We start from the raw sequence: 24,927 nt of genomic DNA, 5'->3' as shown, positions 1-24,927 counted from the left end.
CTTTCCAAAGTATCTGTCTTAATTGCACATTTTCTGTTCTAATTTTAACTTGGGGGATGGGGAGTATGAGTCAAAGCATGAGAAAGGGAGTGAGTGAGAATTTATTATTTATGAAAAGTGGCAGCTTGACAAAGCCTGTTGACTGAAATCCTCAGTTTAGCCACTGAAAAGGTACATCACGGAAGTACAACTGGCCCACCAGTGTATCTCAGTTCTCACATGGAGGGGCCACTTTCTAAGGGTGAAAAGGTACTTCACTCTCTATGTCTATTCAGCCTTTGATATCCTTGAGATTATCAGCAATAGGTCCCATGAATGCCACATCTGAGGACAGTTAGTGTGAGGAGGACACCTCTTCATCCACCAGGCAGTGGAATAAGACCACATAAGACACCACACACAGGATGCTAAACCACCACCGTTTTATTCTGCGTGATTCTTATCGCCACTTTTTCCCAATTTTATTGCTTTTCCTATTCCTGAAGTCTTGCAAGGTAGATGACATTATTCTTCCAGCCAAAGAGCATCAGATGAAACCCAACAGCACTTCTTAATTGGACAGTAAATTAGTTCATTGACTTACCTTCCGGCTGGTATTGTGCTACGATAGTTACTATCTGCCCTGCTCCTTTCAGTGCAGCTGCAGCCTGCTCATGGGTAGCACCGCGAAGATCAATGCCATTCACCTGCAGGAGAAATGAAAACAAAAAACAACCATCTGAACTTGCTTCATAATGGATGGAAAGCCATGGAGAACCTGCTTTAATACTTGGGAAAGGGCCCAGGGGCTGGGGGGTTGGAACTTATGATTGACCAAGATCCTTTGCCACTGGATCAGACTACTGTACATTGTGTTTATAACACACTGATCTGTATTATATTCACCGGAGACAGCTGTCTATCTTGTTTTCTGCTCTCTTAAGGTCTCATTTTTCTTAATCTTTTTGTTTAAAATCTTGACCAATTTTAACTTGACTTTATAGGGTTTGAATTGAAGGTTCAATTCTTTACTGTTCCTGAGCACCATGAAGAGGGAGTCCTGACAGGAACCCAGCTGGGACACACTGATCTTGCTCTTGCAAGCCTGATGTAACCCTAACCGGCAGGGAGACGTTCTATCAGCAGAGCATCTGCTGCAGTGAAGCCTCGCTCCACCATACCCCAGCCATGAATGCCTGCTTCCCGTTCCCAGCATGCCTCCTCCCCATCTTGCACTGGGCAGTTCAGGTGCAGGAGGGAGGTGGTAGCATAGGCGCAAGAGGCAGCCTAGACACCTCTGCCAGCTTTACAGACTGGAGATTTTCCATGGGGGTTTCTCCATTCATTTAACTTCACTTTGGGTTGCATAAGCAGTGTAACACGAACTTAGCCAACCAGAGAATCCAGCTCTAAAGGTTTGTGGACATTTCAAAACCTGTTTCATGTACAGAGCTAGTTGGTGATACATGCTTTGTCGGCATTTATCATGAGGAAGTCAGACAAATGGCACAAAAAGTGGGAATGTGCTAATAAACTTTGTGGATGACACAAAGCTGGGAGGTATTGCCAATACAGAGAAGAACCGAGATATCATACAGGAAGACCTGGATAACCTTGTAAACTGGAGTAACAGTAATAGGATGAAATTTAATAGTGAAAAGTGCAAGGTCATGCATTTAGAGATTAATAATAAGAATTTTTATTATAAGTTGGGGACTCAATCCCGGAGTATTGATTGATCACGGGATGACTATGAGCCGCCAATGTGATATGGCTGTGAAAAAAGCTAATGCGGTCTTGGGATGCATCAGGCGATGTGTTAGTACCATTATACAAGGCACTGGTAAGACCTCGTCTGGAGTACTGTGTACCGTTCTGGTCTCTCATATTTAAGAAGGATGAATTCAAACTGGAACAGGTACAGAGACGGGCTACAAGGATGATCCGAGGAATGGAAAACCTGTCTTATGAAAAGAGACTTAAAGAGCTTGGCTTGTTTAGCGTAAGCAAAAGGGGAGATATGGTTGCTCTCTATAAATATATCAGAGGGATAAATACCTGGGAGGGAGAGGAATTATTTAAGCTCAGTACCAATGCGGACACAAGAACAAATGGATATAAACTGGCTACCAGGAAGTTTAGACTTGAAATTAGACAAAGGTTTCTAACCATCAGAGGAGTGAAGTTCTGGAACAGCCTTCCAAGGGGAGCAGTGGGGGCAAAAGACATATCTGGCTTCAAGACTAAGCTTGATAAGTTTATGGAGGGGGTGGTATGATGGGAATAGCCTAATTTTGGCAATTAATTCATCTTTGACTATTAGTGGTAAATATGTCCAATGGCCTGTGATGGAATGTTAGATGGGGTGGGATCTGAGCTACTACAGATGTCTTTCCTGGGTATCTGTCTGGTGAGTCTTGCCCACATGCTCAGGGTTTAACTGATCACCATATTTGGGGTCGGCAAGGAATTTTCCTCCAGGGCAGATTGGCAGAGGCCCTGGGAGTTTTTCACCTTCCTCTGCAGCATGGGACACAGGTCACTTGCTGGAGGATTCTCTGGACCTTGAAGTCTTTAAACCATGATTTGAGGACTTCAATAGCTCAGATATAGGTTAGGGATTTATTACAGGGTAAGATTCTGTGGCCTGCATTGTGCAGGAGGTCAGACTAGACGATCATAATGGTCCCTTCTGACCTTAAAGTCTATGTCTCTAAAATGTCTTGGGTGCTCTTGGGGCAAGCAAACATGGGAATATGAGCCGAGTAAGTGCCAGCTCACAGACAATATGGGAGAAGGGTGAACAGCTCTGAAGCTGTTGAAAAGCAACTTTGTGAAAAAGCAGAAGACAGACTCCCTTGGACTCAGACTTCTGCTCAGGAGCACTGTTCTTTTTTCACCATACAGTCCTTGGCATATCCAGGACGGATGTGGCAGACTTGATTTTGGCATTTTGATGTGAGCCTGTAAAATAATTAGACATCCCACTCAGTTCCAATCATTATATATAATATCACCCTGAAGAGTCTAGGGAGTGTCACTGAGATTTCTTTGCGTTTCCCCAAATCTTTGTAACGTCCACTGGGGAAGCTAATAAAGCAAATCAAATAACGAATCACAAATACTACTACTCATTTGCTCTTACAGAACATTCAGCAGACATAAACTGAGTAGTAGTCACGTCACCATTGAGAGGTTATCTTCAGTATACAGATGGGAAAATTGAGGCACAGAGGTTAAGTGACCTGACACAGGCCACAGAGGACGTCAGTATCAGATCTGGTATTAAAAGACAGGGATTTCCTTATGTCCTGCTTAGTTCATGGGACCATGCAGCCTTCCACAATACTGAGATGCCCATTTTTGGAGGCAGACTCATGACTACTCACTAGAAAAGTGGCTCAGAAACAGCTGCTCAGGCTAGCACCGTCAACAGCAGCCCTAGTGGCTCCAGTCCACCAGAGGTGCAAATTGATTTGAGGCTATTCCATAAATTGAAGAGACTAAAGCTGTGGGTTTCATCGGGAAGAGGGCCATGCACAGCATGTGAATTTCAAACTTATAACCCTGCTAATTGGTTACCTCTGCTTTACGTTTCAAGGCTCTCTCTGACACAAAAAGGGAGGGACACACATTGGATTTGTGGGGGTTATTGAATAACTTCAGTAGAGTTACACTAGGGGTTAATTTGATGCCATAAAAGTTTACAAATAATAGCAGTGAAATCCATTTAAGACGACTTTTCTTTGACTCTACTATATTTGAAAATAGACAAGTTTCCAACTTGCTCTCATTGATCTCAGAAAAAGTGATAATAAAAGAGCTACAGGAACACATGGTCAATAATTATTTGTATGATGAACTCACTTGTATGATGAACTCACTGAGGACTAAGATTTATTCTCTGAGTAAGAACTTAGGGGAGAGGGATAGCTCAGTGGTTTGAACACTGGCCTACTAAACCCAGGGTTGTGAGCTCAGTCCTTGAGAGGACCACTTAGGGATCTAGGGCAAAAATCAGTTCTTGGTCCTGCTAGTGAAGGCAAGGGGCTGGACTCAATGACATTCCTAGGTCCCTTCCAGTTCTAGGAAATCTCCAATTATTATTCACTTAGTTGTTTGCACCAATAAAAAAATATGAGTTGCTAATACTGTTGTTGGTATTGACCCTACCTGCAGTTTCTGAGAAAGCAGATCAGACTATGATAAAGAACGATTTAACAATTTTAAGAAATGTTCGGCTGCAAGCGGGAACATGTTGATCTAGTTTAGATCAAACTGTATTTGACAGAGTCTCAGCCGGTGACAGTGTGTTTGTTTTTACTAGCCTGAATTGTGATAATGTGTGTTCTTCCATACAGGTTCCTATTAGAGCTGGTTGATAAAATTTTTTTTCTTCCCATACTTTTCTCATGACAAAGAAAAAAACCCTATTATTCCAGGGAAAAAAGTCATAAAAAAACAAAAATCTGAAAACAAAACTCTAGGTTACATTTTAAAAAATGAAAATGCAAAATATTTGTTAAAAATTATTTTTTTCCTCAAAAAAATTGTTTTCAAAACTTATTTTTCTAAGATTTTTGGTCTAAAAGTTTTAAGCAGGTCTTACTCCAATATCCTCCAGATCCCTTAGGCAGTCTATGGGATTTTTGAGATGTGTGATTTGGTGGCTACTGTGACACTCTATCTCACAGTGGCACCCTGGAACCTCCATACTCATCACTGTCCTATAATTAGGATACGTTTTGTACAAAATATGCCTTGTGAGGTATCATTTTAAAAGTCTTGATCTGTTTAACATTAATAATAATGTGCTATCATTATATGTGAGGTTATGAAGCATTATTTTATATGTTACTGATATGTTATGAGGTTGGGAACACCCACAATCAGCCTTTCAGGTACAACAATGCAGCAGCCAGATGTGCTGATGGCCCATTAAAGGGAATCCACTCTCCCAAGGGCCAGTACAGAGGACTTCTCAAAGACAGTATGTAGACAATGGAGACTGCTTGAGCAGTGGGGGAAGACCCACACATTATAACAAAAGATCTTTCCAGCAAGCTGGAAGAAGCTATAAAAAAGGGTAAGTGACATAATCACTTGGCATCTCCCTCCTTCCCCCCAACTCAACACCTGGAGGAACGTCTGAAGGACAGAGACTTTGAACTGGGGAGAGTGGTCCCAGGCTGGGAAAGAGTTCCAGGATCTTTAACGTGCTTGTACCATCTGTCAGGGGGAGACATCACTTGATTCAACTCCTGTTTAGTTTGTAGAACCCAGACTGAGAACTTATTTTTATTTCTTAAGTAACCAACTTCCATCTTTACACTTGCTATTTATAATCACTTAAAATCTATTTTTCTGTAGTTAATGGATCTGTTTTATATTTTATCTAAACAGTGTGTTTTGGTTGAAGTGCTGAGGAAATCTCAGCTCAGTTTACCATCTTCTCCACATTGAGGGAAGGGTGGACTGGGTAACAAACTTAAACTGTCCACGCTTCTGACCAGTGCAAGATGATACAGTTCTGGGGTGCAAGGGTGGGGAATTGCAGGGGGGAATTGGCTGGAGTCTCCCTATTGGTGGTTCATAAGTGGCTGGGAGTTCATTCATGCAGCTCAGTTGCGTGTGTCTCTGCCTGTGGATGTCTGTATAAGTGCAGTACCTGCCAGAGATTTGTGGCTTGGCACAGCATCACAGTGTTGGCGGGACAGAGGGTTCAGCTGTCCCAAGGTAAAGGTAGCACCCTGGGGACCCCATCACAGCTTTCTTTACAGACTATACCAAGCGACACTGATCTAGAGGATGGCTTGGACTGCACTCTCAGCAAGTTTGCAGATGACACTAAACTTGGAGGAGGGGTAGATACGCTGGAGGGTAGGGATAGGATACAGAGAGACCTAGACAAATTAGACAATTGGGCCAACAGAAACCTGATGAGGTTCAACAAAGACAAGTGCAGAGTTCTGCACTTAGGACAGAAGAATCCCATTCACTGTTACAGACTAGGGACCGAATGGCTAGGAAGCAGTTCTGCAGAAAAGGACCTAGAATCCAGACGAGAATCTGGGTATGAGTCAACAGTGTGCCCTTGTTGCCAAGAAGGCTAATGGCATTTTGGGCTGTAGAAGTAGGGGCACTGCCAGCAGATTGAGGGATGTGATCATTCCCCTCTATTCCACACTGGTGAGGTCTCATCTGGAGTACTGTGTCCAGTTTTGGGCCCCACACTACAAGAAGGATGTGGAAAAATTGGAAAGAGTCCAGCGGAGGGCAACAAAAATAATTAGGGGCTGGAGCACATGACTTATGAGGAGAGGCTGAGGGAACTGGGATTGTTTAGTTTGCAGAAGAGAAGAATGAGGGGGGATTTGATAGCTGCTTTCAACTACCTGAAATGGAGTTCCAAAGAGGATGGATCTAGACTGTTCTAAGTGGTACCTGATGACAGAACAAGGAGTAATGGTCTCAAGTTGCAGTGGGGGAGGTTTAGGTTGGATATTAGGAAAAACTTTTTCACTCAGAGAGTGGTGAAGCACTGGAATGGGTTACCTAGGGAGGTGGTGGAATCTCCTTCCTTAGAGGTTTTTAAGGTCAGGCTTGACAAAGCCCTGGCTTTGATTTAGTTGGAAATTGGTCCTGCTTCAAGCAGGGGGTTGAACTAGATTACCTCCTGAGGTCCCTTCCAACCCTGATATTCTATGATTCTATGATTATGTCAAGCTTCAGAGGACATTTTTAAAACTCAGGATAGGATGCCCACAACTGGGTGAGATTGAATACTTTTATGTTGAGCCTCCTATCAGAGTACAACAGAGTGAACCCACAGATGCAAACCAACCTATATGCAGAAGCTTTCATGGAATATAGGGAAGGAAGATCATCAAATCCAGCCCCCTGTGCTGTGGCAAGACCAAGTAAACCTAGACCATCCCTAGACATCTCAACTTGTTTTTAAACATTTCCAATTATGGGGATTTCATGACCTGCCTTGGAAGCTTTTTCCAGATCTTCCCTACCCTTACAATTAGGAAGTTTTTTCTAATATCCGACCTAAATCTTCACTGAAGGTATACTCTGCAGCAAGGAACATGGAGAACAATTGATCACCATCTGCTTTATAACAGCCCTTAACACACTGGAAACTATCAGGTCACCCCTCCATCTTCTTTTCTCAAGACTAAACATATTCAGTTTCTTCAACTTTTCCTCATAGGTCAGGTTTTCTAAATATTTTATCATGTTTGGTGCTCTCCTCTGGACTCCTTCCAATTTTTTCACATCTTTCCTAAATTGTGGTGCCCAGAATTGGACACGGTACTCCAGCTGGGGCTTCACCATTGCTGAATAGAGTGAGACAGTTACTCCTGTGTCTTACATTCATGGCTCCTCTTAATATACTTGTGATAAATAAAGTGGGGGGATAGCTCCCTTTGATGGACACTCAGTCAGTCAGTTAGCTGTAAAATCCCTCTTGGTAGCTGTTCTTTACCTGCTTTACCTGTAAATGGTTAAAAAGTCCCCCAAGTAAACAAAAAAAAGTGGACACCTGAACAAAAGAGCCTATGGCAAGGCAGAATTTTTTAAAATTGGGAAAGAAACTTTCCCTTTGTCTGTGTTCTCCGGGCTGGGGGGAAAGAGCAGCCATGCTATAAGCGGCTAAGCCAGGTATGATAAAAAAATCACCAGATCATGCCTCGAACTCCTTATCTGAACTTCAAATGTTACTTACTCAGAATGTTTAGCTAGACATGATTAGGGTTATTCCTTTTATTTCTTATTGGCTTGTGGACTCCTCTGTGCTAACCCAAGATGCTTTTGTTTGCTTGTAACCTAGTTTGTGTGCTTGTTTTTTGGAATTGCTCTTGAAAATCTAGCAAAAGCCTAAGTTCCAGATGTATTTTCTTTCTTTTTGGTTTTAATAAAATTTACATTTTTGAAGAACAGGATCAGATTTTTGGTGTGCTAAGAGTTTTGTGTATGTAGTTTAATTAGCAGGTGGCAACAGCTAATTTCCTTTGTTTTCTTTCTCAGCTCTTCCCCCCGGGAGGGGGAGACGAGGGGAGAAGGGTGAAAGGGTTTGAGAGTACCCCACAGGAAAGAATTCCCAAGTGCTCGTTCCTGAGTTCAAAGGGTTTTTTTCTCTGCATTTGGGCGATGGCAGCATTTACGAAGCCAAAGTCAGAGAAAAGCTGTAACCTTGGGAGTTTAATACAAGCCTGGAGTGGCAAGTATTAATTTTTAAAATCCTTGTGGGCCCCACTTCTGCACTCAGAGTGACAGAGTTGGGATTCAGCCTTGACAATACTACAGAATCATATTAGCTTTTTTTTGCAGCTGCATTCCATTGGTTGACTCATGTTCAGTTTGTGATCCACCATAACCCTCACATCCTTTAGAGCAGTTGTCATAAACAGATAAGTAAGAGTTAATAGAACAGAAGTACTTCATATCTCTTTTGCCTGTAAAGTGTTAACAAGATCAGTGAGCCTGGCTGTCACCTGACCAGAGGACCAATCACGGGACAGGATACTTTCAAATCTTGAGGGAGGGAAGTTTTTGTATGTGCTGTTAGATTTCGGTTGTTGTTCTCTTTGGGTTCTGAGAGTGACCAGACGTGCAACCAGGTTTCTCTCCAATCTCCCTTATACAGGTTCTTATAGATTCAAAATAGTAAGTACTAGGTGATAAGGCAAGTTAGGATTATGTTTGTTTTTCTTTATTTGCAAATGTGTATTTGGCTGGGAGGAGTTCAAATGTGTATTTGGCTGGAAGGAGTTCAAACTTGTATTTTGCTGAAAGGATTTTAATTTGTACTTGTATACTTAGGCTGGGAGGGTATTCCCAGTGTCTATAGCTGAAAGACCCTGTAACATATTCCATCTTAAATTTACAAAGATAATTTTTACTGTTTTTCCTTCTTTAATTAAAAGCTTTTCTTGTTTAAGAACCTTATTGTTTTTTTTATTCTGGTGTGAGACCCCAGGGAATTGGTGGGGAGAAAGGAGGGAAGGGGGAGAGAGAGGTTAATTTTCTCTCTGTGTTAGGATTACTTTCTCTCTCAGGGAGAGTCTCGGAGGGGGAGAGAGAAGGAGGGGGGAAGGTGCATTTTCCTCTCTGTTTTAAGATTCAAGGAGTTTGAATCATAGTGATCTTCCAGGGTAACCCAGGGAGGGGAAGCCTGGGAGGGGCAACGGTGAGGGAAAGGGTTTACTTTCCTTGTGTTAAGATCCAGAGGGACTGGGTCTTGGGGGTCCCCAGGCAAGGTTTTGGGGGGATCAGAGTGTATCAGGCACTGGAATTCCTGGTTGGTGGCAGCGCTACAAGTACTAAGCTGGTAATTGAGCTTAGAGGAATTCATGCTGGTACCCCATCTTTTGGAAGCTAAGGTTCAGGGTGGGGGATTATACCATGACAGCAGTGCTACCACTTAGACGGTTATTCCCCATTTTGTAGTTGTGCCTTTGTTATTCCACGATTTGTAGCTGTGCATCAGACATACATTTCCTGCATTTACATTGTGGAGAATGAAAAGAGTTAGATATGTCAGATTAAGTGGGTGGCTTCAGCATAACAAGGGCAGGTATATTATGGGCTAAACTATACGTACGTCTATTTTTGTAGCCTCTCAATATTACAATGATAGGCAAGCAAGCCAGGAGACAGATTAGATTAGGCAGGATTAGACAAATTAAGAGAGATACATTGAATTCCTGCAATGGATTACTTTACACTGGGCTAACCAAAAAGCCGATCTATCCCCCAAAGATCAACTGGTGCAGAATGCAGTCATGCATTTGTTATCAAGGTGGGTGGAATGGATTCTGTATACACACTGATTTGCTTTCTGCACTAGCTGCCTGTGGGTGTACAGAATGATTCCAAGGTTTTATTTTTGACATTTAAAGTACTAAATGCACTGGGTCTTAATTTTTGCTGCTGAAATCTCAGACAGATTTATAGATTTTAAAGTCAGAACAGACCTTTATGATCATCTAGTCTGACCTCACAATGCATAATATGGGCTGTAGAATTCCACTCAATTAATCCAGTGGAGGGAAATATTCTTTCCTATAATGCAAGTGAACTCTAACACGCCCAATAACCTGTGATTGAACGACAGCAACCAATCGTGATTAAAGACGCTAAGCGATGATGAATACACCACTTCCATTTAACATCTCACTCTACTAGGTCAGAAAGAACAGGATATTTGGGTTTGATATCATGAGGGCGTAAGAGCGCATGCCGTTACCTTTGCCCCCGCCACTTATGTGTGCCTTGCCTCTTGATCCATGTGATCTTATTAAGACAATTGTGTATAGCAACGTATTTGCATGGCACCATTATTTAATTGCAAATTGTGAAATGCATTTTCAATTTCCAATTTAAATTTGTTTAAATACTTAGCTGTTAAGAACCAAGAATGTTATGCCAGGTATGAGCAATACACAAACAAACTGAGCACTATTCACGTATATAAAAGTATATGGGTGTGATTGTGGGTGAGTGCAGAGAAAGTTTAAGGCACTCTGAGGTACCACTTGCTTGTTTTCTTTATATAACACAGGACTGCTTCTTACAAAAAGAGCACTGTCGCCTTGAGCTTGACTGCATAATCCTGATGCCCCACTGCAGAATGAGTTTGACTGCACAATTTCTGATGCCTAATTCCAAAATGAATTTGACATAATGGAAATCAGAAAAGCCTGCAGCTTATACAGCTGTCTCTCTCTCTCTCCTGCATGCTGTGGCGAAAGGAGAGTAGAAAGACAACCGAAAAAGACAACAGTGTAATGAAAGATTATGATTCAAAAATCCAAGAACAAAACTTCATCTGAGATTGGCAAACTGGCATAAAACGCCTCCTGATTTTGAGCAACCTATTTTTTCTTAGCTACATACCTAGCCCTGTTGCAAATTATACAAATTAAACACAGTAGCTGGAATTGTAGGCACTACTCTTTAAGGACCTATGCAAACCATATTTACGTCAGCCCTTTCCTAACTTCAGTGACCACTGGATCAGGCCCGAACAGATCTGGTATTAATACACAGGAAGGTAAAATCATTAGACTTGAACAGACCATATAATTTTACATTTTTTTCCAAAATATTTAATCATAGCATGTATTAGTATGCTCAGCTCTGAACTGTACAAATTAAAGTCTTTGGCTGTCTTTTCTTCTTGTGCTAGCCTAAGCCTGATTCGTATTAGGTCATTCAAATTCAAAGACCGATGGAGTAATCTATGGTATCAAAGCTACTTTTATTTTGGGTTTGTACAGCAATTAAATGAACACTCGGAGTCCCTGGGTAAGCTGTAAAGGAAAAGAGAAACATGCTGCCTTCTCCGAAGGGAAAACAAAAGCCTGCTTTCTGTTTCTTCTTTCAGCTGTCAGTAACATTGCCTGATGCTTTTTACTGGGATAATCAAGTGGTAAGGAAACTGCACACTTTCATGCTGGAACAATAGAGCAAATTTTTCAAATTGTGGTTCTTCAGTTTGCTGAACTTGTGAAAAAATTAGTTTGAGCGATGGAAGATGAGACAAGACAACTTGGAACAAAACTCAACTTGCAGGGCCAGAAGCCCCACTCTATACACCAAAGGAGGACACCGCCCATCTCCTCTTGCAGCCCCACTAAGCACAACTACAGTTCTTCCTAGCACCCCTATGGTCCCTCACGGTCATTTTCCTTCCACATCCCACTCACATGGCCAGTAGACATGGCTGCACACAGAGAGGGGAGCACGCAGCACAAATCCTCTGGGTCTGTGGGCGATGCAGGGCTATGCCTATCTCACTGTATCTATGTTTAAATGTGCAAGGGGAAGAGACTGCCCATGGGAAAGTTACATGATGATTATACACAATGAGATGTATTCCTATGACACTTTTTATATTTCATAGAAGGAGACAGATACAGGAATTCTAACTAACTTGCATACACTACCATATAACCCTTACATATTGAAAAGCTCTTTTTGGAAAACAATGAGAAGACAGTTATCTTCGGACTGATTTTCTGAAAAAGTCTTCAAACAAACATAGAAGAGCAGCACCCATTGAGCCAGCACAGCACCTCGACAGCTCAAAAAACCGCAAGAACCACCACAGCCAAGGGACACTGAAGTTCACTCTACTACAGTGTCCCTTCTATTTGAGTTACAAAGGCAAGGTTCTGTCTCTTACATGAAAAAGGCTGCTTGGTAGTAAAAAAGAAGGGAGAATACATGGGAGGGGAAGATCCTTCTTGCTACTCCACTTTATTCCGCTTACATTCTCATCCACACTTCCCTTGTTATCTTACTGTTGCCCTCTCATTTTCTCACTTCTCTGGTTAATTAATTCTCTTCTCTGTGCCCACATCCTCTCTGTTTGGATGGAAGCTTCTTCGGATCAAGACTGTGTGGTTCTGGGCTTGTATACTCCCTAGCACATTGTAGGACCTACCAGAAACAATAACAACATCCTTGGCCCTACTCCTCTCTTCACCCTGCTCCTGTCCCATCTCTTTTTACGGACCACTTGTTTCAATGACTTGCTGAATTTTTCAGGTCTGGGTTACTTTGAGTAATAGCTCCTGGCTCTAGTCAGCCACTCGATATGCTCTGATGAGCTGGCCTTTCCAGATGCAGAATTTCCTCCCACCGAGGAACAAGAAGCACTGCTGGGAAAGGTGCTGTATGACTTAACAGGTCGTTTCCCATCTCTAACTTTTATGATGAGGTTGAGTCATCTGAATGTGGTGCCAAAATACTAGCAGCATCAGAGGCAGCTAGAATGTTCAGAATAAAATAACATTAGTAAACTGGATTTCTACAAACTTTCCTTTATAGTCAGGGAAATTCCACACAACCTTAACAATTAAATACATCTTATAGACAGATGATGCAAATCATTCTAAGTAGTCCCCCTTGCCCTGTAATAGGGTGACCAGACAGCAAGTGTGAAAAATCAGGACATGAGGTGGGGGCTAATAGGTGCCTATGTAAGACAAAGCCCCAAATATTGGGACTGTGCCTATAAATTTTGGAATTCTGGTCACCCTATCCTGTAACCTTAGCCAAAGGCATATTTTCTTCCTGTTCCCAAACTTCAGGGAAACACCTCTTATTGCTGCCAGTTATTTTCCACGTGAACATGACATCTGTGAATGATGACAGATTGACAGCCTTGGAAACTGAAGTAATTTAGTTATTCACACAACAGTTGTGACACGAGCAGCAACACTGCAAGTTTCCCGATGCCCAGCCAATGTGACTCAAACCCGAGCCTACAGGTGGCTTTTGAATTGTGCATGTTTGATTGTTGGAACCGGGCCTGAACACAGGTCCTAAATAGCCATCAGCTGGTGTCACTACTAACCTAGAATAGATTTGATCCAGTGACCATGAGGTGATCAAGAGCATTCCTCATTTTTTATTTAGTTGCAAACGTCTAGATGTAGTGATTAGATGCTGTATTTTTATATTAAACCAACTGCTACCAAATTTAAATACTAATTTAAAAAAGCATATATGGTAAGCACTGTAGCTAATAGCACAGGTCAATACTTATTAACTAATGTATTAAATAAATATAAATACTGCTCTTTATCACTATCATTCATTCGCTTTCAATAATCACTCAAAAATCTGATTGTCTGATGGGTTTACAAACACATTCAAGCACTGGCCTAATTCAGCTTATATAACTAGCATTGTTATACCCTCCTTACTGATAGGTAAACTGAGGAAAAGAGAGGATAACATCCATATTTTCAGAGGGGAGATGTTACCTGGGTTTTCCCTGCTCGACGTTAGTATCCTAACAACCAGGCTATTGGCTATTCTGGGGTCTCTTTCTTTCTTTCTCAAAATTCCACCGTGCACCTCCCCTACAACATTTTCATCAAAACCAACACATATCCATGAAGCATTTTGGTTATTAACAAAACAGCATTTTTCTACCGGCTCTAGCTGGGACTCTGGAACCCTGGTTTCTGTTCCCAGCTCGGGCAGATGCTCACTGATGTTGGGCAAATCACTGAGGGCCACATTTTCAGAAGTGGCCTGCAATTATGGATGCTTGATCCTAATCACCTAGATTCAGTTACCTAGTGCCTGTAATTCCTACTGACTTCTCAACATATCCAAAGCCAGAGACCATTAGCCATTAGCTATTCTGGGGTGGATCTCCCTCTTTCTCGCTCATGTTTTTTCACAAAATATTTTGAAAAGTCTTATTTTCATTCTGCTTTGGAATAAAACAAAATTTAAAAATTGCAATTTTGTCATGAAACAGAATTGTTTTCCAGTCAACCCCATTCCCCTCTCTAACCTCCAACTGACAGTCCTCACATCTTCCCATGTTAACACAGAGCATAATGCTGTGACCTTTGAAAAATTACAATGGCAAGATAGTCATCAGCTGGTGTCATTACGAACCTAGGCTGATTGGGGCAATTCTTGAGACTCCAATTTGTGTATCTACTTGCACATGTTCAAGTCTAGACATAATGATAAATGCTGAATTTTTATACTAAAAGCACCACAGGTGATTCATTTTTTCTGGCTATAAAGGTTAGGGCTATGTGATATGGATGATTTGAGTAACTCCTAGGGTGACTAGATGTCCTGATTTTATAGGGACAGTCCTGATTTTGGGGTCTTTTTCTTATATAGGCTCCTATTATCCCTCCACCCCATCCTGATTTTTCACATTTGCTGTCTGGTTACCCTAGCAACTCCATACTCCCCAGTCTCAAGTTCAGCACATTAGTATGCATCTTATTAGAGCCAATAAGAACTAACTAGCAAGTCTGTCTCAGTAAGGCCCAGAAATCCAAACTGGAGCAGGTCTTATAATTAACAAAGCCCAGAATTGCAGCCATCTCATTCTGACTATTACTTTTCTGCAGCAATTTTGATGTTAATGTTTTTATGCTCTCTTCACTGCAAGCCGGACAGTAAGATTATGAACAATGAGGGAAGAAGAGCTTGCTCCAAACATATCAATATATCAGATGTGACATAATTCTATCTGACAATCTTATAATAAAATTGGATAATTCAGACTGTCTGACCTGGATGTGAACTCCTCCCACATCATTAGGAACTGAAGAGCAAGCAATGTGTCATTGGAAGGATCATTTCTACTCACTGAAGCAACTGCAAAGTGAATGTTTTGGAAGCCACTGACGATTTCATCATGGCTCCACTACCCAGGCTCTCTGGTAGGGCAAAAGGAGATTGCAGGGGATTGGCTTTGCATGACATAAAACTGAAAGGTTTGATAGCTAATACTATTTGGCAGTAAGACACATGTAGGATTATTAGTATTATTTATTACCTGTTAATCATGTGCTCAAAAGGAAATGCTTACTGCCCCCAAAGAGCTTGCAATATAAAGAAAGAGAGAGACCAGATGAGGAGAGGTAGAAAGACTCAGATGATGGTGTTAATTCAGAGGTGTCTCATACCTTAGAAATGCTGGTCAGATATTTCAGTGTCAGAGGCTGCTATTAACTTTCAAAGGAAGCTGGGAGCCTAATTGACCTTTGTGCCTTTAAACATTTCCTAACTGCATAGGGATGCTGAGTGAGAGAGCTGATCTTGGTCCTTTCAATCTGCTCTTGACTCATCACCTTGTAGGCAAATACAGTACTTATATCTCATGAAAATAAACACATACTAGCATATGCCAAGAGACCTTGTTTGGAAATTAATTTCCATAGCTGTAATCCCAGGATATGCCAAACCTTGCCCCATGTGACACAGAGAGGGAAAGCAGACATGCTGCACGGTGGGTCCTCTGCCAAAGGAATCATATTGGTGCAAGGCGGTTCACAGCACTGAGCCATGGAACAAAATTTGCTGCTCTTCTGAGAAGTGGCAATGTCTGTGCCCACCATCTGCCAAGCCAGCATTTACTGCTGACAGCATACAGCATGCACACTAATCAGCTGTGGGAATTAGTTATACCTCCTGCCTGACATGCTCCGGGGACCCTTGCTGCATGGGCCCATTTGTTAGACCTATGGCCCATGACCCTGTGTCAGACAGACTTATCCCACCTCGTTGCTCGCCTAGGGGAAGAGGCACCTCACCTTCTGCACTCTTTTTGAATCATCATGATCAACTTTTAGCTTTTTTATTGCAGACTTTGGTTTAAATATCTCATCAAATTCTGCTAAAAATGTCAATATAGGCTATTGTTACAAACTTAACTCCTCATCTTCTCTGGATGATAAAAACACACAGAAACGTATTAAGACACACTAAAAATCTGTCTAGGCACTTAAGTGACCCCATCACTACAGAGCCTCACTTTGACATTACTAGGCATCTTGCACTACACATGCTTATCGATGTGCCTGCTTTGTGGAGATATTAAGTAGTTACAGCTCCAGGGATGGCAAGCCAGAACCTTTCTTGAGCACACAATTCACAAGAAAAATTATTTTTGCGTATAATACAAACAGAAATGTCATTTCGTCACTAAATTTGAAACAGTCCGCTCATCAGCTACACAAATTAAGAGCTAAAAATGACCTATTTTCCTCCATCATCTGATCCATCTCTGCCAGGGCAGGATTTTCTAGTACAGCCAGCCCAGGTTGAAATAACCCAGTCAGGACTGTGCCATTTCTATGGCGTGACTACTACATCCAGTCCTTATTCTCATCTCATTGCACTGGGATGAATGTGTATAATTCCCATTATCACTCACCATACATTCACCCTGCTGCTAACTCTTCTCAGTAGCGAGAATAGCAACTATGTGTATAAATTGCTGTTTTTCTCAATGGCAATACATACCACCTGATGTAACAAATACAAAACACGTTCACATGGTTACAGCCTAGCTTGGCTAATTAGCATTTTCCCTAGTGGATAAGTATTCATGTTTAATGCTGTTTTTTTTTTAAATAAGGGAAAAATCTTGGCACCACCTGCATGGCCACATGCAGTCCATAAAGCTGCAGAAGCAGAGTGGTTTCCCCTAATTAAGAGTAGTACAGACTTCTAGGCAGGGCTTTATCCACAGTAGCACAGAGAAGCATTTTAGGGGCACGGCCAATGGATCTGCAAATATGTCCTGCTTGAAATGCTGGAGGAACATCTGGCATGGAGGTTACTCCAGCCCTGAGGCCACTACACTAGCAATGATGCAGCAGCAGCACTGATGCTCAATGGCCAGTGAATTTCCTGCCCCAAAAAGCAGCCCATCACAAAGTCCATCTATTTTGGGTTTGCCCAAGGGAGATGATTTGGCCCTAGGTGACTCAAACATTTCCAGTATTGGTAGCAATTAGAAAATGTTTTATGTGAAGCAAACCAAATGGCATTTGCCTTTTTTCCCCTTTAATTTTGTGGCTAGGCAACAAAATTCACTAGCAGTTTTAAAGCTTCGACCATGAACAAGATGCAGCTTTTTCCTTATAAAATCTGAATGCTCTTTTGCACCACAGCAGGGGAAAGGTGGCTGAAGGTCAAGTCTATCTGCTGCACAAGGAAGCATAACTATGTTTTAAACAGGCACCAACCATCTATCTATACTCTACCTCGCTCAATATGCAACAAATCATGCAGCAGGAATTACACTGAGTTACAGTTTTTAAAAATGCATATTTTATTTTTGTTATGCATGTGGGAAAGACGGTAGGTAGGAACTGTGTAGGAGGAGAAGTGAGAAGGCACTGTGTAGGAGAAGTGTTTAAACTGTTCAGAGGGAAAAGAAAAATCTCATAAAATGACAGCAAGGCAATACACAGAAGGAGAAGTAAGGCACAAGCTGATTACTGCAAGGATTTATCTTCCTCTACAAGGAGTAGCAATGCACAACAGGCCAGGTGCAGTGCAGGATTGGGAGCATTCAAGAATCAGGTATTTACCACTGCCACAGGCAGGCTACTAGCCAATCCTACAGTATGTCCCTGCTAGCCCCTTCTCCCGAATTGCAGTTGTTTGATCCTGATGGTGCAGAAGTGGGAAGGATCCACCCATCTTTGACCTCCTATCATTCCAGACACGTGCTAACTAGGAACAAGAGGCAAAGAAACAGGGTTTATAGAAGGCAGTTAATTTTATTTTAGTCAATTAATTCAGGAAAGACAATGAGAGAGATGGAAACAATTTACCTCCAAGTTACAATATGTACTAGTTCCACCTACCTGTGCCCCTCATTGTAAGAGTCATTGTGTCTCTCCTGTGCCCCTCATTGTAAGAGTCAAGCAATAACACTACATACAACATGTTGGAAGCCCAAGGTATGCTTAGGAACCGGTGAGACTCCTTCCAACCCTCCCCTAAAACATCTCATCCAACCAGCTCCAGATCCCACCACAGGACATAGCCATCCTTCTCCTGTGCACTGTGGTTTCTATCCCTATCTCAGTCTCCCAACCGCACTCCATCCCAATGACAGCTCCCTTGCTGGCTGGAGCTAGGTGCAGTCAGTGTTTTTGTTTTGTGCTTTTAAGCTGAAAGACCTAGGAGTGATACTTCATTCCTTTTCACAGCCAGTTTCCATTTCCATCCTTCACACATCCTATTATTTTTTTTATTCCCTATGGTTAAAACCCCCCACCACACTAATTAAAACTTACATTAAGGTTGAGAAATCAAGCATATCTATACACAAACATTAGGAATTCCAGAAATTAAGGTTAAAATGTTTAGCCTTGACTCTGCCTTTATGCCTATTTATTATAATACCATTTTTAATTACATGATAGAATCATAGAACTGCAGGGTTAGAAGGGACCACAAGGGTCATCTAGTCCAACTCCTGCTAAGATGCAGGATTTAAAATATATGGAGATACACCTGTATTACAGAACTGGAAGGGACCCTGAAAGGTCATTGAATCCAGCCCCCTGCCTTCACTAGCAGGACCAAGTACTGATTTTGCCCCAGATCCCTAAGTGGCCCCCTCAAAGATTGAACTCATAACCCTGGGTTTAGCAAGGTCAATGCTCAAACCACTGAGCTATCCCTCCCATCCAAGTGTAATTGCTATCCAGCCTTTTTTTGAAAACCTCCAGTGAAGGAGCTTCCACTACTTCCCTAGGCCATCTGTTCCACTGTCCTACTGTTCTTACCATTAGGAAGTTTTCCCTGAGATTTAATCTAAATCTGCTATGCTGCAGTTTGAACCTGATCTTGTCCTGCCCTTTGTGGCAAGATTGAAAATTTTTCCACATCTTTTTTTATGGCAGCATTTCAAGTATTTGAAGACCGCTATCATGCTCTCCCTTAATCTTCTCTTTTCCAAACTAAACAGACCCAGTTCCTTCAGAGCTTTGCTCCTATGACTTACATTCCATCCTTCTGATCATCTTTGTCATTCGCCTCTCAATCCTTTCCAGTTTCTCTACATCTTTTCTATACATTGGTGACCAAAATTGGACAAAGTATTGGACAGAGTACAATCGCATGCTATTTCTCAACGCATTTTTTCAACACTCCTAGATACATTTGCGTAATAAGTTACAGTAGTGCATGAAAAGCAATTCTGGTCATAGCAATATGGGAAATGGCTGAAGCCTATTTGATTAAACACTAGAATTGATGACAATTAATCAAGGTTCTAGTCCTGAGTCTTCCACGTGCCTTTTCTTTGCCTCAGTTGCTCCATCCCTATAAATGAAGATGTTTACTCACCATCGTAAAATGCTATAAGTCTTATAAGTGAAAAATTCTAGATATGTATTATTATTATTTTTCTATGTGTAACAGAAAGAAAAATAAGCAAAATTAATTGATATAGAAAGTATATGTTGTACAAATCTGATTCTCAAAATTTCTTGTGTCCTGTAGGGGATTTCCATTAAACACCACCAAGTTCCTGTTTTTAAAAAATGCAATTCCTTTCCATGGGTCAAGTGGAATTGTAAGGGCCAGAACTGGAGTAAAGAAGGTATAAGATCTATATTTTACCTGCAGTATGTGCAATTTTTTTCAGGCATTTGGGGCTAATAAAGATGGAGAAAGATAGGGTTCAAGAAGAGTAAATGTGGTTGTGTAGTTTAGGCACTGATTGAAGACAAATGAGTGTGGTTTGATTCCTGTTTTTGTCACTCATTTCCTGTGTGACCTTGAAAAAGTAATTTAATTTTTGTGCCGCTCACTCCTATGTCTGTAAAAGGGGGAATAATAATTCTTGTCTTGTCTATACAAACTAAGTTCTTGTGGGGGAAAACAGTCTATAGCAGTGTACAGAGCCTGTCACACTGGGATTTTGATCTCAGCTGGGGCTTCTAGATGCTAATGTATAGTTATTATTCTTAATAATACCAGGTCTGGTGTTGATGTGTTTAATTTGACAGGTAATTATTTGAGCTACACCATATGAAGCATTTATTTCGTTTGACTGATGAATGTATGGTTTGAATGAAGTATATTTTCATATATTCTTTGGGCACCAAAGCAAAGTAGGGGACCTTTTTGTTCAGTGATAATTCACAAGAATATAATGAATAATATGAGAAATAGTTTCCACTATTAAACATCATTCATTAAGAAAACATCAGCAGAAGCTGATGTGATAAACATCTCCTACCTTATCTCCAGCATTACAGTTTAATTCAACTATATTGCACTTTGGAATATAAAAGAATTTCTACTGCTCTTTTGTTCAATTTTTGCTTCTAGTTTCAGGACTGACAAGCTGAATCACATATCAAAAGCCTCTTGAATAGCATTCAATGATTTGTATTACATGGTTTTCAGGCATACAGTTTATTTAAAGAGACTAATGATAGCGTCATAAATATTATATGTTTTCCATTCAATTAATTTTTAAAATAAAAATATGGCCATCACTGGTTTTAATAGTGTAACTTATTCCATTAACAGAAGACGAATTGTGTCATTGTGTACCAGCTGGTGCAGAACAGCAGTCCTCTGCTGCCATCTGGTGGATCACAGGAAAAGTGAGAGCCAACCAGGCAAATAGAACTGGGGGAGAGAGGAGGTATTTTTTTCCCCACAGAGGAGTTCAATATTTCTAAATGTGGTTGGGTTCTGATTCAGATCAAAACCAAAACATTTGACATTCTTAATGAAAGAGGATGGAGGTCTGGCTCTGGGGCATGTTGCCTGGCAGGCTGCCCTAGACCCTGGACACCGTTGGCCCCTCAACTGAAAGGCAGTCCCCATGACGATATGTCCTGGGAGTTGCAGGCCATGGAAGCCCACGCTACCCAACAGCTCCCCAGGTAGGCTGTTGAGGTGCCAGCTGGGCAAGGTGGAGCGAAACCAGGCAGGGTTCCAAAATCTGCCATGAGTGTTTGGTTCCATCAGAACTTTGGAGGAAATTTGGCAAAATTGAACAGTGTCCGCAAACATTCCCATTCCAGCAAATCAGCAAATTCCAGCAAAAAACTTTCACCTGAATTTTTGTGACCTTCTCTACCAACATCAACATTACTTAAAATAGAAATTTGGTGGCACAACTTACCTAGCTTAACACTACACAAAACTAAGATGCACAATAACATTTTCTTCTACCACACACTGTGAACATGCCTAGTGAAACTAGTTCAGGTTTTAATACCTCTCTCTTACAAAGCAATTTTCATTAATAGATCTCAAAGCACTTTACAAAGGAGGTAAGTACCATTATCCTTTTTACAGATGAGAAAACTGAGGCAGAGAGGCAAAGTGACTTGCCCAAGGTCACCCAGCAGGCTAGTGGCAGAGCTGCAACTAGAACACAGGTCTCCTGAGTCTCAAGTCCAGTGTTTCACCCACCAGGTCATATTGGGGAAATCTGCACCACTGCACATGCACATAATTAATGAGCCATGCATACTTTTAATTCTCTGCACAGAAAAAAAGCTTCTGCTGGAAAGTTGCTGCAGTTTCACTTTTTGCCCACCAGAGGGTGCTGTGGCAATAGACCAGAGCAGCAGCTCCAGGCCAGCTAGACAAGAGAAAGAGCCTGTAGTACCTTCATCACAGCGCCTGTTGGACCAGGTCAGGAGATAGGAGCTTTGGGAGACTGACAGTGTGGGGTTGCTGAGCGGTAGGACAGGGGCTCATAAGAGCTAGTGGGGAACAACAGACCGGGTCAGGGGCTGAATGGGAGTGGAGGTGCAGGGCTACGGGGGAAGGGATGTGTAGGGCCATGTAGGGACAGGGGGTGGCTGAGTGGGGGCACCGAGACACGTGGGGAGAGGAGAGGGGGTGCAGGGCCACATGAGATGCAGGAGTGGGTGTCAGAGTGGGTGTGGAGGGACACATGTGATCAGAGGGTGCAGTGACACACATGGGGACGGGACAGATGTGCCTGACTGAATGGGAGAGGCTAGGGATCAGCCAGGGTCTGCATGGGGGAAGCTCCCTAACGATCTCTCCCCAGCCCTCCCAAAAACCTGTTCCATACTTTTCCGACCCATGCCCAACAACCCTCCAAGTTCACATCCAGGCTCCTTGCCAGCAATTACCTCCCTCTCCCTCAGCTCCTCCGTTACTCCTCACTTCCTCAAGCCTTTGCCCTGCTTCTGAGGGGTGCGGGAAATATGGTCATATATTGTAGTTTAGGAGAAGACAGTTAGGAAGATCTCCTGGTTAACATGGAAGGCCGATACCACTTTGGGGAGAAAGGCTGGATGTGGTCGCAACTGCACCTTGTCCCTGTGGAATACAGTATATGGGGGATCTACCGTGAGGGCCCGAAGCTCGGAGACTAGTCTCACTGATGTGATGGCCACCAGGAAAGCGGTTTTCCATGAGAGGTAGAGAAGGGAGCCAGTTGCTAACGGCTCGAATGGGGCGGACAAGAGTCTGGCAAGAATCAGGTTAAGGTCCCATGTTGGGGTGGGGCGGCGTACCTGGGGTAGAGGCGCTCTAGGCCCTTAAGGAAATCTCGACACCATCGGGTGTGAGAATACCGAGCGGCCATTCTCCCCTGGGTGGAAGGTAGAGATGGCCGCCAAATGGACCCTCAAAGATGATACCGCTAGGCCCTGTTGTTTGAGAGACCAGAGGTAATCCAAGATGTTAGGGATGGAGACCTCAGTGGGAAAGAAGTTCCGCTCCACGCACCAGCATGTGAAACGCTTCCACTTGGCCAAATATGTCATTCCTGCTTCCTGCTACCCAGGAGCACCTGTTGCACTGGGCAGAGCAACACAGCTCAGACTGGGTCAGCCACTCAGGAGCCATGTCATGAGGTGGAGGGACTGAAGGTCTGGGTGACGCAGTTTGCCGTGGTCCTGAGTGATCAGGCCCAGGTGAAGAGGCAGGGGGACAGGGTCGGCTATAGATAGGTCTAGCAACATGGTGTACCAGTGTTGCCGAGGCCACGCTGGAGCTATCATGATTAAGCGGGCTTTGTCCCTGCGTACTTTCAGTAGGACCCTGTGGATGAGCGGAAATGGTGGAAAGGCATAGAGCAGGTGCGTCGTCCAGGGTATAAGGAAGGCGTCCGCCACTGAACCTGGTGAGAGGCCTTGAAAGGAGCAGAACATCTGGCATTTCCTGTTCCCGTGGGAGGCGAAGAGGTCTATCCGGGGAAACCCCACCTCCGGAAATGCGAAAGAGTAACGTCCGGGCGAAGTGACCATTCGTGGGAAAGGAAGGATCTGCTGAGGCGATCCGCCAGCATGTTCCGAAGTCCCGGGTGAAAGGATGCGATGAGGTGTATAGAGTGGGCTATGCAAAAGTCCCAGTCATAAGGCCTCTTGACAGGGGCAAAGACCTTGTGCCGCCTTGCTTGTTTATATAGTGCATGGCCGTTGTGTTGTTGGTGAATACTGACACACAATGGCCCTGTAAGTGCTGTTGGAACGTCTCGCAAGCGAGGCGGACCGCTCTCAGCTCCCAGACGTTGATGTGCAATGTCAGCTCTTGAGATGACCAAAGGCCCTGGGTGCGTAGATGCCCGAGGTGAGCCCCTCAACCCAGGGATGATGCTTCCGTTGTCAGGGACACCGAGGGCTGGGGCGGATGGAACGGGAGCCCTGCACACACCATGGAGGGATCCAGCCACCACTCGAAGGAGTCTAGGACGGTCGGGGGAATGGTGACGACCATGTCCATAGCACCCGTGGCTAGTCGGTATCGTGAGTTGAGCCACGACTGGAGGGGCCGGAGGCACAGTCTGGCGTATTTCGTTACGAATGTACAGGCCGCGAGGCAAGCGCGTACCGAAGTCAATGGCGCCGCCCGCAGACTCTGGATGACGGCTACCATAGTCTGGAACCGTGGCAGTGGTAGAGAGGCTCTGGCAAGATTGGAGTCCAGGGTGGCGCCAATAAATTCTATCCTCTGAGTGGGGATCAGAGTCAATTTTTACGCATTGATCCTTAGGCCTAGATGTTGGAAAAGGTCCTCGGCAATGCGGACATGACGGAGGACTTGCGCCTCGGAGGTCCCTCGGATGAGCCAGTCATCTAGATACGGAAACACGTGTATCCAACTGTGGCGGAGGTGGGTGGCGACTACAGCCATACATTTGGTGAATACTCTTGGGGCTGTAGAGAGGCCGAACAGGAGGATCATGAACTAAAAATGTTGGCGGTTGGCCACGAACCGGAGGAACCTCCTGTGAGGTGGGAAGATGGCTATGTGGAAGTAGGCATCTTTCATGTCGAGGGCAGCATACCAGTCTCCAGGATCCAGGGATGGGATAATGGTCCTCAGGGATATCATACGGAACTTCAACTTTATCATGTATCTGTTGAGTTCCCGCAGATCGAGGATAGGTCTGCCTCTTTGCCTTGGGGATTAGGAAGTAGCGGGAGTAAAACCCCTTGCCCCATTTGTGCTCCAGTACCTCCTCTATGGCTCCTTTGGCGAGGAGCGTTTGCACCTCCTGGACGAGGAGTTGCTCGCGAGAGGGGTCCCTGAAGAGGGACGAGGGAGGAGGGTGGGAGGGGGGGTTGAAATAAATTGGAAGTGGTATCCAAATTCCAGCATGTGTAAGACCCAGCGATCTGACGTTAGCTG

General features: G+C 43.2%; 1 protein-coding gene across 13 annotated transcripts in view; it reads right to left on the bottom strand.

Annotated features, from left to right (window-relative positions):
- DLG2 (discs large MAGUK scaffold protein 2) overlaps positions 1-24,927 on the bottom strand; it is a 1,579,821-nt gene that overhangs the window by 294,329 nt on the left and 1,260,565 nt on the right. For all 13 annotated transcript variants that reach the window (XM_050940648.1, XM_050940534.1, XM_050940523.1 and 10 more), the window contains one exon: positions 584-686. In XM_050940648.1, coding sequence (XP_050796605.1) covers positions 584-686 — 103 coding nt within the window. The remainder of the gene's footprint in view (positions 1-583; positions 687-24,927) is intronic.

This window comes from Gopherus flavomarginatus, chromosome 1 (genome assembly GCF_025201925.1).
Source record: "Gopherus flavomarginatus isolate rGopFla2 chromosome 1, rGopFla2.mat.asm, whole genome shotgun sequence".
In the NCBI taxonomy this organism is placed as follows: Eukaryota; Metazoa; Chordata; order Testudines; family Testudinidae; genus Gopherus; species Gopherus flavomarginatus.
The sequence above is the reverse complement of the archived record's forward strand: the minus strand, read 5'-3'. Positions and strand labels throughout refer to the sequence as shown.